General features: G+C 28.4%; 2 protein-coding genes across 11 annotated transcripts in view; both read right to left on the bottom strand.

Annotated features, from left to right (window-relative positions):
* Positions 1–3,174: 3,174 nt before the first annotated feature.
* On the bottom strand, positions 3,175–9,121 carry beg (malonyl-CoA-acyl carrier protein transacylase beg). Of its 2 annotated transcripts, XM_014424423.2 has the most exons (4): positions 8,796–8,922; positions 8,417–8,722; positions 4,859–5,076; positions 3,175–3,740 (listed from the first exon to the last, which is right to left on the bottom strand). In XM_014424423.2, exons 2-4 carry the CDS (start codon positions 8,697–8,699, stop codon positions 3,345–3,347), a joined length of 897 nt encoding a protein of 298 aa, XP_014279909.1. In that variant the 5' UTR covers positions 8,700–8,722; positions 8,796–8,922; the 3' UTR covers positions 3,175–3,344. The 2 variants fall into 2 exon arrangements, with proteins under 2 accessions (XP_014279909.1, XP_014279908.1); XM_014424422.3 differs by having other exon boundaries at positions 8,417–9,121.
* A 6,703-nt stretch (positions 9,122–15,824) lies between these two features.
* The window catches only part of LOC106683132 (b(0,+)-type amino acid transporter 1), a 38,648-nt gene continuing 37,012 nt past the window's right edge, over positions 15,825–17,460 (bottom strand). For 6 of the 9 annotated variants that reach the window (XM_067051329.1, XM_067051330.1, XM_014424396.3 and 3 more), the window contains exons 12-14: positions 17,230–17,379; positions 16,725–16,893; positions 15,832–16,645 (exon numbers count right to left, since the gene is read on the bottom strand). In XM_067051329.1, the coding sequence (XP_066907430.1) occupies positions 16,590–16,645; positions 16,725–16,893; positions 17,230–17,379 (375 nt within the window). In that variant the 3' untranslated portion in view covers positions 15,832–16,589. Of the gene's footprint in view, positions 16,646–16,724; positions 16,894–17,229; positions 17,380–17,460 lie in introns of all 9 variants that reach the window. The other 3 variants (XM_067051334.1, XM_067051332.1, XM_067051333.1) reach the window with 1 other exon arrangement.

Here is a 17,460-nt window from a genome sequence, read left to right as displayed (position 1 = left end):
TGTTAAAAATTAGAAATTTAATATATCAAACCTCAGTTTTTTTCTTTTTTTTTAGTTAAAATATACTATAATTGTAAATATATTTTTTATATTCCTTTATTGAGAGTAAAACTCACAAATATGTTACCCTTATAGTAATTAATTTACATGAATTATTTAAATTATTTTTCTAATCTCGTAAGTTTTTTTTTTTTTTTTGTTTTTTCATTATAAACTACTATATTCTGAAAATTTGTGGAGTAGCAATTGAAGTCTGTTATCAATACTATTTATCTGGAATTTTGTCTTAAAAATTAAAAAAAAAATGAGTATGTATTATATTATTTATTAAAATAATAAAGAGAAACCTAATATTATTTTACTTAAATTCTATAAAATCCCCATTCAAGCATGAATAACAAATAGTTATTAATATTTATCTACTATTTCTTCTCAATAATTTGAATTATTAAATTATTATTTACCAATGTTCTAATACTCAAGTAGTTTTATAACATTCAGTGAAAATCAATTTATGAGTAATAACAATTGTTACATATATACATTTTTGATTGCACAACTAATATTTGGTTTATAAGCAACGTTAATCTTTTCAGCACTTCATAAGTCACATTTCTCCACTATTCTATTGGTGCATTGGAGTTTATTTTATTGTATTCAATAAGTATATAAGTCACATTTCTCCACTATTCTATTGGTGCATTGGAGTTTATTTTATTGTATTCAATAAGTATATAAGTCACATTTCTCCACTATTCTATTGGTGCATTGCAGTATATTTTATTGTATTCAATAAGTATATAAGAACCCTGTTATAAACACTTCAAATAGACTGAGCATAAGGTAGGTCTCATGAAAAAGTTGGACTAACCAGAGGGAATCATTCTCTAAATTAGGCTTGGTGAATAAACAAATGTTAATGTAATTCAAAAATATAACTTAATTTTAATAGTTATAAATGCATACATTCGATGATACAATATTTTTCTTATAATAGCACACAGACATGTATTTACTAATAATAATAAAGCCTTAGTAAACCCAAAGGTTCTATGACGACCCCACCAATCTGACTCTATAAACATCTGCCCAGTTATACCGGCCCAAACCCATTAAATCAGTCTTCATGCAATTCCTCCCACATACTTTTTGATATAAATCTCGGTTCAGAGTTGACATTTTAGTGATCTGTTCGTTACGAAGCTCTACAACTTTACACACTCTTATTTGCCACAATGCTATAATCAGAATTATATTTACTGGATGCAGTTCCATCAATTCAGTATTGTGTAGCCTTCTAAATTATTTGGTTAACTCATCCTTTTTCAGTCTAAATATTTTATGAAATAATTTATTTAAAAAAAAAAAAAGGAGCTATTCATCTCTTTCTGTAAGAGGCCATGTTTTACATCCGTTAAGAATATTAGGAATAATAATAGTTTTGTAAATCCTATTTTTTTAAGTTTCTAATAATTATATGTAAACAGGAGGCATAAGCTAAGTAATTACAAAATTGAAAAATAACAAGCAATCGTCTTTAACCACACTTTTATTTCCTTATCAATTTCGTTTTTCCTAGTTACCGTAGAACCTAAATACTACCTCTTCAAATGTATTTCCTTCATTATCTGTATCACGGAAATGTTTAAAAATAAATTATATTATATTCATAATAATGATTTTATAATATTATATTACAAATAAAATATATAATTTTTGCCGAATAAATTGAAAAATATTTTCAATAACTCTTGTTCAACCGACAATTTTTTTACCTCTGAAAGTAATTTTTTGAATACCATACCCTTTCTTGCACATATGCAACCAGCAAAGTCCTGACTTGCATGAAGATTCTGCATTGAGTGAGGACTGCTACAATGTGGCTTTGTCTTTGATGGGAAGTCCAAAAAACATTAAAATACAAGTAATGATCTTTGATTTTATTCATATTAGAATTTTTTGATTAAAAAGAAACTTAAAACTTAAAATTAGATCATGTTAAGACTAAAAAATGAAGTGTAGGTGTGGAAATTAAAAAAGTCGAAAAATGAAACTACAGACCACTTTACTTGTAAATATTTTCAGTAATCATATCTAAAAAGAGAGCTTAACCAGAGATTTCATAGATTTGAATATAATATACAGTAAAGAAAGAACACTGAAGTAATAAACCATAGGAGTACAAAGTAATAAAATTCCCAACACTGGGTTAATACAAAACTACAAGGGAGTTATATAAATTGCTAGGACTGAAGACACTTATAAATCAGGACAATAAGAAGCAATACATGAAATATACTTTAAATAAAATATTGTAATGATACAATAATAATAATTCAATAATTTTTAAGTTAAATTTTTGATTAATTAAGCATTCAAATTCCACAAATAAATCGATCCACCTCTTTTTCTCATCTTATATATCTAGTTTTTCTTTTTAAAGAATTAATTAATCACAATCATGTTATGGCACATGTTGTAGTTCTTTTAAATTATTTTTGTATCCATCAAGAAATTATTTCTAATTTCAAATACAACCATTAATATTATCTTTTTTTAAAAAAATGTTATTTAATTTAAACTCAAAAAGGAACAACTCTTTTTTTTTTTCAATTCCTGAGAAGCGTTCTTTTATATTTGAGTAATTGAGCATTTTTTTCTTCCACTATATTACCTTTATTATTCTAAATTCATAAAGAGTTACATTTCAGGTTTATTCTACCTTATTTTCTATACTGCCTAACATAAATCAAGAAGTTTTTATTTAATAATACTTTTATATTATTTAATGTACACATGTTTGACCTATTTTTTAATTACCTGCAAATTTTATGCATGTTGCAATTTTTTGTGTTAAGATTATACATCTCTATTCTATTTTAACTTACTTTTCCTGGCCATAAGGCTATATTCAAAGAGAAGAAACTATAAAATTAAAATATAATTAATCACCCAATAAATAATAACTTTACAATAGACAATTCAATTTATCTATCTAGTCATAAAATATTATGAGCTAATAAACAACAAAGGCAATGACTTAATGTTTATGACTGACTTTTCTAATTGGTGTACGCATGTCTGTCACCTCTGACTAGAAAACCGGCCTTAAATATTTCATAAATATATAACATGATCATTAAAATAAAAGAGTAGGTTATAAAAATCACACAATAAAAGAATAAATATTCATGTTTATTTGAATACTACTATGTACATCATATCTATAACCATTATAACACTTTGTTAAAAATCTATCATCATATCTCTTCTTTGAAGTAAAAAAATTTGATAATTTATCCATTTCAGTGAATATTATTAATTAAGCTAAGAATGATATCAAACTATGATTTAACATTGAAACATTCTTGCCAGGCTTTTGAATTGACCATTTTTAAGATAGTAGATAAGCTGTTACCAGGCCCACACTCGTAAGTCTTTGGAAATGGCATATCTTGAGGTCTTTCATAAAGAACATGTAATGTCTGTTCCCATTTTACTGGTGCAACAATTTGTTTTGCTAGGACCCTTCTAATGTGTTCAGCATTTTCATAATGCTTTCCATCGATATTAGAATGAACAGCTATAATAGGATCAGATAAATTAGCCTTCTTCATTGCTTTGTAAAATACTTCGGAAGCTGGTTTCATCAATGGAGTATGAAATGCTCCTGAAACTGGAAGCCTCTTCAACTTTCTTAATTTAAACTCATTTTTATTATCTTCCAGGTACTTTATTGCCTTAAAAAATAAAATTAATAAATTAATTTATATTGTGAACCACTAATAACACATGAAAGGGTAAGAAACCTCCAGGAACAAGTGATAATATCGTGAGTAATAAGATTTTTTTTATAACTGTGCCTGAACCAAACTTATATTTCAATATTGATAAAATTATTCTGTTTTCATATATGAAGCCATGCTCTTCACTTACATAAACCTCATTGATTTTTAATTACTCAATAATAAAAGCTGAAATGAAATTCCTAATTTTGCATCATGGTAATTTCGAAATTACTAATAATTAGATGAAAAAGAAAAATATTTGAAATTGAACATCATATTCTAAACATTTAACAATGATGAATTACTGAAAATGAAACATTATTTTTTTTCTATTAACACATATCTGAAAACAGAAGAGGCCATTGAGACAGAAAATAATTATCATTAGATGTTTCTACAATGAGTTGGTAGTATCCCCCAAGAGGGCTGCCTAAACAACAGCTGTTAAATTAACAGAATAATTACAGTTTTATATTGTTATATAAGATTTAGTCACGTAACATGTATTGGCTTCAAGAAACACTAAGATTGGAAGTTGAATAAATAAAACTTTTGTTTATGTGAGGACATAGCTGAGAGTGCAGTCAATATAGTAATAATAAACACAGGTAAGTAAAACTTATTTTATTTGTGCCAATGTTTCAGCCTAAATTTCAGACCTTCATCAGAGCTAAAACTAACAAACGAGATAACTACCATAAGATTGTGGAAAAAAAAAAAAGAAGAGAAAAATAAAGAAACAGTAAAATGAGAAATTAAGATGATAAAAAATGATATTCAAAGAAGATAAAATATAATATTGCAAAGGTAAGAATAAAATCCTTAGAAAAGAAAAAAATCTAGTGCAGATAATAACATTAAAAATAAATAACGTTAATATGGTATTCACAAAACATCAATATCAATGTCAAACCAGTTACAATTAATGAATACTACGTGTTGTGACTGAAAAGAAGGTATCTGAAAAAAGTGTAATGTTTTAATTTTAACTCCTTAGTTTTACAATATTTTAGGAAAAACTAAAATGTATATAAATGTATAATTTATTGAAATAATATTAAATGACATACCTCTTCATTACCACCAACTATTTTACAGTGTGGGAATAAATAATTTGAAATACCACAGTGTGCATTGGTAACACCACATGTTTCTGCGTGCTCCTTTGCTTTTTTACAAGCTTCGCTTAGTTTAGAATCAGGACCATAAAGAACAGTGACCATTGCCCCTTTCTCCATTTCTGCAGCAAACTGCATCGCTTCAGCTCTAATTTTAACGAGTTTCACAGCTGAAAATCAATTTTACACTAGTACTTAAATTAATATTTACTGGAAAAAGAAGCTCAAGGGATGTAGATAGCTAAAAAGCGCATTAACTATTGTTTCTTACTATCTCACAATTTCTTCTATTATAATAACCATATCATTACAAGAAAATAAGAAAAGTTTAGAAAACTTAACAACTGAAATTTACTTATGGGGACATTTCTTTTCAAATCATCCAGCCATAAATTAAAGTAAAACCTACAGTCTCAGATTTATTTGAATTTTGTTTTATTTGTTCCATTTAACATCCTTATTAACCAGGTAAAATTTTATTTGGATATCTTAAATATTTTATAAGATATTAATTTTCCAAAACGTATAAAAAAAGACATTTTTGCATAACGGACAATTGTAGCATTCATGTGAAATCCATAACTACAGCAGTTTTCATCATATAATGATTTTTCCACTAAAATTCTCAGATAATCATACAAAATAAGACAAAAATGCATTTGGTAAGATACCTATTAAAAGATGCAATCATTATCAGCTCCAAACGTAGACTTATAAATATGGTGATGAAGAAGTGTACAATTTTAAAATAAAATAGACTTAAAAGAACTAGCAGCTCTAATACCTTTGGAGTTTATTTTTTTTTTTAATAATCCTTATATTATAAGCAATGAACTAGAACTGGACCTAGAACAAAATTGGTAGATTTTTGGATGTCAATGTGAGAAATAACCAACAAATTACATCCACTATGTAATTTTAAAACAAATAGAAAATAAATATGCATATTTCCTAAAAAAAAAAAAAAATTATAAGTTACTTTCTACTTTCCTTACCACCTAGGTAAGGAGAGTATTTTAATTAGCTTGAATTTTGAGATGCAGTTTTCTATCTCAAGATCTATCTGTCTATTGAGAAAGCTGAGTAAAAACTAAATTGGTAATTCGTTTGTCTGTGTGTGTCTATCTTTTAAACGGATGGGTCAACTTTGTTTTCTTTTTTGGATTCAACAAGTTTAGCCCTCCTTGCCTGTCTACCAAATCACGTACCCTGGGCACAAAAGCTGAGAAATGTGTTTTTCTTTAAATGGTATTACCAAAATGATTTTGATGAAACTTCCTAAAAGTCTTCTACATAAAGATCTTTATCTTTTCAAACATAACATAAGTCTTCGAGTATAAATAAGACTAGTATTGGCAAAGGTAGACCTTATTGAGGTTTGTACACTTGTTTTAATAATATTTTTTTCAGTTTCCCATGGCAATCCAAACAGTTTTGGTTTATTAATTTTTCATATAATTCTAAATCAATATATTTCCCATAAATATTCAATACATATAATTCCCAGATGCTTGTTTGAAGGATAATTAAATTTTCAAACAATATAAACCCAAAAACTAAGTAAATAGAATCTTTATCAGACCAATTGTAAAGGAAGGAATTATTCTAGTGCCCCAAGCAATCAAATGGGAAGTCGTGCTAAGGAAACTTGCATGAGGGGACAAACTAGATATTTTTACAATGAATTTTGACTTAAACAAAGCTACCAATTCTGAAAAAACAGAAAAATCACATCCTCCTCTACTTTAAATAAAAGAGAGCCCATTCTTAGTTTTGTTTTAAATCTTAGGTTTAAAGTATTTATGGATACCTGTAAGTTTCAGGACATAATGGCTGTCCCATTTAATATATACATTCCTAAATTAATTTTTAAATTATTCTGTAGGTCTTTCTGGACCTTTTGACGAAAAAAGTCATAGTAATGATAAAAATTGCTTAAGTTATTGATTTTTTATTGAAATCATATTTTAAAATTTTATGTTTTCTTGTCAAAATATTAATGAAGTCCAAGTTTGAGCTAATAGACATCATTATTTAAATTATCTATTAATGTTGCAATTTGTCTCATTTTGCATGATTTTCTGACCATCTTGGTGGAAATTTGCACTTTGACTATTAAACACATACTATGGTTCTCAGTAATGCAAAGATGTATTTTTTTTATAAATTTTAGAAAAATAATATCACAATAAGTATTTTAAATATTCAAGTAAAATTTATGAGCTCAATAAGGAAATGAAAAAAAAAAATCTGAGACCAGGGGGGTCCAGAGTTTAATGAACTGAATGATTTTATGGACTCACCTTGATTTGATTTAAAATGGATAAATTACTATAATGCCTTTTTAAATCTTGCTGTAAGAATTAAATATGGCAGACGTATTTGTCAGCAGCAACATGCCTGGAATTCATTAGGTATGTAAGGGCACACACACAGGCATCACAATCTTTTCAGATAGTCAATCAACTCTTCAAGCTCTTAAATCACCTCTACATTGGTGATGGAGAGGAACAGGCATTAGAGTCACTGGTGTACTTAATGAAGCTTAAGCCAGTGTGAATTCCTAGATATAAGGGAATCACTAGCAATGAGAAAGCTGACCAGCTCACTAGAAGCTGGGCTGAGCACGCTTTAATTGGGTCAGAACCATTTCTAGGCATCCCTAAAAGATATCAGCATAAATAAGTCCTGGATTGGACATGGAAGATAGCAGGCAAGGAATGGAGAGAATGCGAAGGGCTGAGACAGGCCAAGATACAAATAACTAAACCCTCCACTTCTAGAACTAAGTTCTTGCTTCGCACAAATAGAAATGAACTCATTTTGGATTTTCTACAGGCTATTACAGACTTTAAAGATATTTTAAGATTTGTGGAGTAGTTCATAATAAAATTTGTCATTTATGTAAACAGGCTCTGGGAACTGCTCAGTATTATATAGCAGACTGTAACCGGTACGCATCACTGATGTATAGTCAGTCTTCTGAGCTCCTATATCCTAGAATATGAGGCTTACTCCATAGATTGGCCTCCCCATTTAAATTTCATTAGAAAAAAAGTTTGACATAGAAGAATAATGGTTTATATAAGAATTATTCAATTGGTTTTTCTTGGGGTTTGCAAAACAGACCAATATGCCCACTTGCCGCATACCTCCCCCATTAATACCAGTATCAATAGGGTTAAATACAATAATTAATAAAGTTCATATAATTATGAGATGTTAATCAAGCCTATAATAAATAAAAAATATATGAAAGTTGTGTAATAAGTAGAGTTCTAATAATTATAAAAATGAACGATTTTTTTTTTTTATCTTAGGCCAATGAATTAATATAAATTTCATGAAGTAGGTAGATATTACAAATGATACTATATATTTTGAACTAACAAAAGAATATAACAAAAATATCTATTTGAAAAAAAAAAATAGAAAATGAAAAAGTACTTTTCATAATTTTCGTAAGCGAGCAATGTTTAGATAGTAAAAACTATCTACACTGTTCATTACCTTTTTCAAAAGAGAGAACTTCAGCCAACACTAAAGCTGAAATTTCTCCTAGACTAAAACCAGCAGTTGCTATACAATTTTCAATGGCTCGTGGTTTTTCTTCTTTTAATCTTTCAAGGGCTGCTAAAGAACAAACAAGAATAGCAGGTTGAGCATAAACTGTTTTATTCAATTTTTCGGCAGGCCCTTGGAGACATAATTTTTTTAAGTCGTAACCCAAAATTGAACTAGCTCTATCAAACAAATCTTTAGCAGAAGGAAATTTAATTACATCTGAATTCATCCCAACATACTGGGTCCCCTGACCTGGAAATAAAATAATGCTAGTTTCACTAGGATTAATTCTTGGACGAAATGAGTGAAGAGCTTGATTTCTTACTGATGCCCCTTTGGGATAAGGTGAAGTAGACCAAACATCTTCCTCATCTTTGGGTTGTGCATCCTGGTATGTGGCAGCTTCATCCAACAATTTTTTAACATTAGGACTTTCTTTGCTGTCTTTAGAGACATCATCAGTCGAGAAAAAATCGTGTGGGGTAAAAAATACTTTGTAAGGAGATCTAGTAATTTTAGTTAAAATATTAAGGCTTAGAAAGCTGGTAGTCATTTCACAATATTTATAATGAAAGGACTTAACGGCCTTAAAACGAGGCGGGAGTGTAAACAATGTGTTTACTACTATAACCTTCTCGAAACAAGAACAGCTAAGCAGTAGGAAATGAGATCACACTTTAAAATAAAGACAATTTCTACTTTTTGTTAATGATAACATTAAACTTCAGTGCATATAAAAATATTAATTTTAAAAAAATATTCAATTAATCAGAGTACAGTTAAATGGACACCTATAACAAAAACCCCTTATAACAGACAATTTTACTAAGGCCGGACCAACAAAACACAAATCGAATGTATTTAAATGCCTCAATTACAAAGCCCCTTCACACAGGACTAAAACATCAATTTTATTCCCTTAAACACTTCCTACCCCTTCATGACGGGCAAAAGTCATCAAGTGTGTATGAACAAACTCACGATTCTAGAATTAAATTTGTGGGCCATTTACTTTGGGAAAACGTTATTAATATAGTTATGTCAAATTAGTATGAAAATAAACATTATTTAGAAATTACATTTTCATTAAACTAAATAAAAAAAGGGATATTTTCTTTTTTTAATAGACATACATAATCTGCTAAATAATTCATTATTTTCATAGTAAATTGGAAGTTAGAGATAGACACGAAACCATCGTTAGGCATTACATGCTAGCCTCATCTTCTAGCCTTCTCTTCCGATCTTAATCTCTTAAGTACAACAGTGGCAAATTCCTACACACCTGGCCAATGTTGGTCTGAGCGCAACATATAACTCACCAAATTCTCTAAAGCAATGTTCATTCCACACGGTCTCTTCAATTCACTTCTTTTCTCTCCGAAGCGCATACAAGCAAATAACACGTGCTCCACTGTTTCCTTGAAGGCAGTGTTGTCCAATTTAAAAAGGTACTAATAGTTCCTATAAATCTACATCACCAAGTCGACGACCATAGCAAGAACCAACATTTGGTAACAACCTGTTAGTCCACTTTCCTTAATATACAGCTTCCCAACGCTGTTGCCACTGAGTGATAGTTATTTTCTAGTTATTTTAAGGCAATCTGCCTTCTCTTTGCCTTTAATATCTTTGTGTCCAGGCATCCATTCGATCCGTACCTTATTAGCCAAGAAATGAGAGTTAAAATTAATTTTTCACTCTTCCTCCAATTTAGAATGGGTGACATTACTCAGCGCATAGATGGTCGCCGAACTAAAACATTGTGATAAGTCTGGCCCTCATTCCCTCTTATATTAGTTAGCCCTGTACATATATCGTACTCAGGACCGTAGCAATGCCCTCCTGCGCTTGGAAAATCTGCGCCCTTGGGAGTTTGAAAAATCTGCGCCATCGGGGAGCATGACAAATCTGCGATCTCCAATACCGATGGAGAGGGGGTCGGAAACTTTTTTAGAATTTCTGTACAATTGCTGATTTTTTTTTATCATGAAAACATTGTTTTATTAAAGAAAAAGCAAAACCTTTATTTGAAAATAATAAATTTTTGGTGAAGTTTGAAAATGAAAATGATTTTATGATCAATTTTGCGCCCATGGTGGGGCCAATCTCGCCACCGACACACCCCTCTCCTGACGCACTCCTTTTGTTATACACTCATTTCAAACCAAATTCAAAGTTTTTTTTTCTTCAGATGCGCCACTATTTAAGCAAAGCAGTGGCATGAGGCGCTTTCTACCAAAAGTTAATTTTCCACTTTTGGAAAATCATTATTAAAAAGTTAATATCGGAGCATCTTATGTAAATAAGTTTAATTTTTATTAAAAAACTTAGGATCTGTAACATCTATTTGACAGGAGAAAACTTAAATTTTGAAATAAAGCGAAAAAGTTATGGCTGTGAAATTTTGATTTATTGAAAAACCTTTTGAAAAGTGAGTATAATTCTGAAATCAAGAGTTTGTATATACGTATTTGATAAATTTTGTCCACTTTAGAGGGGTGAAAAGTCTAACCAGGAACCAAATTTCTGTATGGTTTCTGTGTGAATGGGTACCGTAATTGAGGAGTACAAAAGCATTAAATTTGTATTTTATTGGTTAGGACCTTAATAGAATCATAATTGATACGATTTTTTCCTATAATAGTTCTGGAGATGGGGATAAAACACAATGCGAGTAAAGGAAAATTCACATATTTCTATGTGCATACCTTACTTTGCTTGCATAACCTTAACTAAAAAATTGAAGGATCAAGTCTTATAGGTACTTTGTGCTTAACCTCCATTTTGTTTTTATGCAGCTTGAGAGGCTTAAGGCTTTGTAGGATCTGAGTGTCCTCCACTGATTTTCTTTTCTTTCTTCAACATGAGAGATTTCATGGTTTGCAGAAGCAGATGTGCCTAGTAGACATTATGTTTTTCTGCAACTCATGAGACTTAAAGCTTTTTAGGAGCTGAGTGTACTTGACCGAAATCTTTTTATACATAGCCTTGGGTCACTCAGATAATAAATAAAAACAAAATGACAGTTGGCACACTCAGCTCCTTGAGCTTTCAATAAATTATGTTTAAAAAAACTGGCAGGAAGGTGTGCAGGAAGATTTTATAGGGGCTGGGTATCTCTATAAAACCTTAAGTCTCTCAGGTTATTGAGGGGAAAAAAGTTGGAAGATGATTAGTCAACCAAATGTAATTAATTAATTATAGAAAGAAGGTCTGGATGGCAGTTAAAAAAAAGTACACAAAATAGCAGAAAAACTTTTTAAAATAAATTATTACTATATTACTAAATAATGTTTTCCACTACTAAAAAAAAATTGACTACGTTTTTATATAATCAGCAAAATATTAGTAAAATTTAACATGGAAATGATGATGACAGCAACCTGATAATTTTTAAGTTCAAATAAATTTGTTCTTGAAGTAGAAAGATCATATGACAATAAAAATATTTTAAATGATAGAAGATTGTTACAAAATTAGAAATGCGTCTGGCAATTAAGTCTAATGCAAGAAATGCCAATGAATAATTTGTTTATGTTTTATTTATTTTGTTAATTTTCATTTAGGTTTTCAATACATTATCACAAATTTTCTTTTGTTACTAATTGTAAGTTTCTATTACATTCATAATTTATTTTTTAAAAAGTTTCTCACATATTTTTAGTATATTTATGTGCCTACTGTTTTGCTATCCGCAAAGATGTGGCTATTTTCTTATTCATTAGTTAATTTATTTGATTTTTTATCCAAAAAAAATCCCTCTCCAATTTCTTTATTAGTTCAGAATTCATGCTAGACACATTTGTACCTACCATATTTGAATACTTTAGGAAGAAGAAAGCAGATCATTTACACATGTTATAATACAATTAAGTTAAATAGTTATTTATTGTTCCAAAGCATTTGAGAACAACAAGAGTTATAAGATTTGTAAATTATGTAGGCTCTAATAACAAATCAAATAAAGATAATGTAGAATAATTTTCTGCCTCATTTCATCTTCAAACAATGAATAGAAATGGGACAGTTCTTTAGGCACTCTGTAACATTTTAGCAAAATGGAGCAATCACATGATACTTATAGTAACTTTAAGCTCATGGCTGCCCTTTGTAGGATTTTAGGACAATTTCCAGTAATAAATATGAACTCACTAATCACTGTTGAATTTAAAAATATTAGTATAGTTACAGTTGCATCATTAATAATCTATACTTCTGCAATTTATTTCTACATACAAGTCGTAAAGGATGAAAAGTTCCATTATATAGACAAAGCTTTTTATATACAGTTATTATTCTTTTATTATATAAACTATTTTAACTATAAAAAAATTATTACTTTTTTGAAAGACATAAAAGTATTTGATGATGAAACTCAGCCTTTATTAAATTTTAAAGTCATATGCCAAAATCAGCTCCAGAAATATTATTGGGTAGCATGTGGCTTTCTTTCTTTAAGCTCACAAATCTTAGTAATTATTTTCATTACAATTATTGATAATGAAATACTCGAAAGATCAGATTTTTTAAGAGTATTTTGTCGATCGCCTTTATACTTGCATGGCATCAACTATATTTTTATGCTTCGTGAACTGGAAGTAAGGTTAGAGGTGCTGAGGAAATCTATGATGGGTAGACTTTTGAAAATGGAGAAAAATCCTATTGATATTATGAACCATCTTATCATTGAAAAATACAGATTTTTACATGCCATGGCAATACATTGTTTGGCATCATTCACTGATGCCTTCAGCGTCATATTACCGGCAGAATTTTATTTTTCTGGATTAGCAATTATATTTAATGTTTATGAAAGTTTATATGGACCCAAATCTGAAAAATTGCTAAAAACAGTGATTTCAGCCACATATGATACTGTTAGTATTTTTTATATAGTACACCAGTCTTGGAAGATAGGCAGAGAGGTATGTTAATTACACAATAAAGGGACCTATGATGATACATCAAATACAAACCAGATCAATCAATACCATATTGTAATTAAAATATTTTTCCAACAAAGAAAATTGGAAGAAAACATCATATGCATGAATGGCTTTTTTTATTATTATTTTTTTGTAAACCAAAAAGAAAGAAAATTTAACAGCATACCGTTTAGATGTATTATTTTATTTACTACTTAATAATATTATTATTAGACAACTATAGAAATAGAAAAATATTAACATAACTAAAAACATTAAGAAATTTAAAACATGAGGGTCATTAGCAATAATTTTCTACTGAAACATAATAATTTAGGTCAATAAAAATATTTTGATTATTTTATACATGAAGTAAGTTGATTCTATTATAATTATTTTCAACAATGAAGAAGTTTGATCTTTTATTCTACTTCTTGCTACACTATTATAATTACATGATGATAATACCAGATGATTTTCTAGGGACTGAAATTTATTGAAGACATATACCAAATAAGAATAAACCGTTTTGATTCACAGACAAAACAACAGGTAATTTCCAATATTTTATTGTATAGAAATGATAACAATATTTAACATGGTAGTTTTAACAAAAAAAAAAAGTAATGATATATTGCATTTTTAGCTTGATATATTTATTAAACAGATGAAGATGAGACCATTTATTATTATGTCACTTGGTATTGACATTTCTAATTGGAGTGTTTATTCAGTCGTAAGTATTCACTAATATAAGTGGTTAGTTTCAATCTGTTCTACTTAGTATACCTGAAATAGCTTGCTGAGGGGGGGGGGGGGAGAATAAAAAATTTCAATAAGGTCTACAAGATGGAAGCTGATTATTTTAACTAAATCTATGGTGGCCGTGACAAACTAGGTAACTCGAATTGCCTAAAAATGGAGTTAACTGGGTGTGACCATCCTCAGGGCATCGTTTGTATAGAATTGTATATAAAATTTCAATGAAAAGCAACTAGACTTAACCAATTTAACACAACTTAAAAAACGTACAAAGGACGGTTGATAACCAGTTACTAAATTTTTAGTTGTTAGGCAATTCAATTTACTTAGTTTTTCTCAACCACCACAGAAATAATGATAAAGTCATTTTTATTATTCTTATTTATCATAGGAAATGTCATTTTAATTTTAATCTTTCCTTTGACTAAATAACTTTCTATTACTAAGCTAATCAATAATAAACTTCCTTTCTCCCAATTCATAATACACTGAAAAATATATAGTTCATTTATCTTTACCTCCTTATTATCAAATAACAACCAAAATTATTTTTAACCTTTATGATTATAACAGTTAGAATTCATTTACCCAGTATGGATTCATGAAGATTGGGTCTAATTTTGAAAAGTATATAATCCTCCATTTTTTAAAGAATATATATATATATATTTATGTAAAGAATATATAAATGGCATAACATTAGATCTGATTATGAGGTTAAACAAAAATTCATGAATGAAAAGAGTAAAAAATATATCCTTTTAGCCATGATTGTTGGATCCTTATTTATTACTCCAGTGATAATAATACAGGTGAATTCAGGTGATGTCAATTTTATAGGGCTGATAGGTTAAGAACCACATTAACATTTGTACTTAAAGTCTAATAGTTGTTAGTAGTTAATATTTAATTGTTATAAGTTAATCCTTTATTTTACCATAAATGTTATTCAAGCAGTTGCTTAACATTTATAAGTAATGTTGGAATGAAACACATTAATAAGTAAAACATTTTTTTTTTTTTATTGTGTCAATTTCGATCAAAGTTGTAGGTTTTCCATTAGAACAACAAGTTCAGACGTACTATGAGTGTTTAAATAATCCTTATAGTAGATCTGTTTTGTGATCAAATGTTTAATACAAAAAATGAGTTATAAAATAATTACTGACTCAGTCACTCTTATTTTCCTCTGCTTTGACTCATACTTAGTGTATGGGAGGCTGCCTGCTCACCTTAAATTGAGATAGTAAAGATAAAGGAATTGTTTAATAAGATTTGCATTCCCCAGGCATTTCCACATTTTATCATACTACATCAGGTTAAGGTGGTTGACTTGCCAATGGGATTATTTTTCTGATGAAAATGATTACACAACTTACTTACTTGAACAACAACTTTAGACTATGAGATCTATATTTACTCTTACAGATTAGCTTTCTTTGGAAAATCTTTCATAATCTGTACCACTGAGTTTAAAATTCCTTATATAATTCCATTCATAAAGTTTCCTTTCTAGCCTCATTCAAACACCTTCTATTTCTTTATATTCTTAATCCAATACTTTCCGAGTAAATGTAAGGTAAACATACACCTTCACTTTCATGATATTTATTTATTCAGCTAGTTTTAAATTCAATAACAAAGAAAAAATTTATTAATCAGGAATATGTAATTTACTTTTAAACTCTCAAACATAGTATTTAGTTGAATGTAGCTATGAAAAATTATAAATAACTATGTTTTGATAGCACTATTAGTATACTCTAATGTAGAAAAAAAAAGTTCAATTTTTCAATTATATTATCTTAGAGGATCTCTTGTCTTAGAATCAAGTTTATAATTATTGTATTTTTCATTATATGTGATTCACTGAAAAAGTGTCATGTAATGAATATGAGAATCATTTTAACTTTACAAAGAACTGTGTACTTATAATAAAACTTCATAGTTTAGCCCTCACATATTACGAGTTAAAAGCTCAATTTTAATTTAAAGAAGCACAAAAAAGTAAATATGTAGATAAAATAACAATTTTTTCCAAAAAATAAATGTATATTGGAATCAGTTAGTCAGATAGTTACAACATCTTATGTAATTTATGACATGATTTACAAAATATTAAAATATTGACTATTGAAAAATATATTTATAAATGGTATTAATAAACTTTCTTTTTTTTTTTTTTTCAGTACACAACATTGATAGCAACCTATATTATTGCCATGTCTCAACTCTCAAATCAAATTAATACTTTCTTAACTTAAAAACAGTTATTAAACATTTAATCTGATCGTGAGAATTTAAAAGTATGAGATTTTAACTAATGAAAGACATCAATTTTGTAAAAAATATTTATACATATTAAACAGTAAAGTAATAAAATATTTGTATAACATGATTTTTATAATTAACCCTTGATTTTCCAGCCATTATCTTTCCGAAGGAATAACTTCAAGAAGTATTTGCACGTAGTAACAAAAACACCCTAAAAAGAATATAAATTAACAAAAAAATGAATTTTTAAATCCATTAGTCAAATTTTAAATAATGTCAACAATGCTTACTTGTACATTTAAAATGTTTTTCCTGGAAAATTAAAAAGTGATATGCCACAACTCCAAGAGCAATGAAGAGAATCGCTGCTAAAAACAATGGATCTGGTTGAAGAACCAATGGAACTACCGCAATAAATGCAGATAAGGCTACAAGGAAATAAGGAATGATGATTGGAACCTGGAAGTATAAAGATATTAAAATATCATAAACAAAGCAAAATATCATAAATTTTTGTATTACGTAATAATAGTGAAGAAATGAATCTTGTTAAAAATGATCTAACGGAAATGTGAATAAATAAATAACTTTTCATTTAACTCAATAATTTTGGCAATTTAAACATTAATATTAAAGATTTAAACAGGTTTTTATCAAAATAAACCACATGAAACCTCTATTAAAATATTGCCCATTTTTGACATTGGTTTTTTTTCATTAAGCTACTCATTTTTTCAAGAATTTTACAATCTAAATTTGATTTTTTTTTAAACTGTATTAATGTTATTACTTTACCTTAAAAGGTCTTGAAGCCTCTTTTTTTGTAGATCTCATGACAATTAATGCAACCATCGCAAGTCCATAAAAAATCCATATAATAAAACTGACAAACTCTATGAGTCTAATAATACTGCCTGTAATGATGAATACAGAGGTTAATGTGCCCTAAAATTAAAAAAATATATAAAATAATAGTTATAATAAAATAACTGAACATTTATATTAGATAATTATAATTTGTTATTT

The sequence above is a fragment of the Halyomorpha halys genome, unplaced genomic scaffold (assembly GCF_000696795.3).
Source record: "Halyomorpha halys isolate HHAL.00 unplaced genomic scaffold, Hhal_1.1 Scaffold469.1, whole genome shotgun sequence".
In the NCBI taxonomy this organism is placed as follows: Eukaryota; Metazoa; Arthropoda; class Insecta; order Hemiptera; family Pentatomidae; genus Halyomorpha; species Halyomorpha halys.
This window is presented reverse-complemented; position numbering and strand designations above follow the sequence as displayed.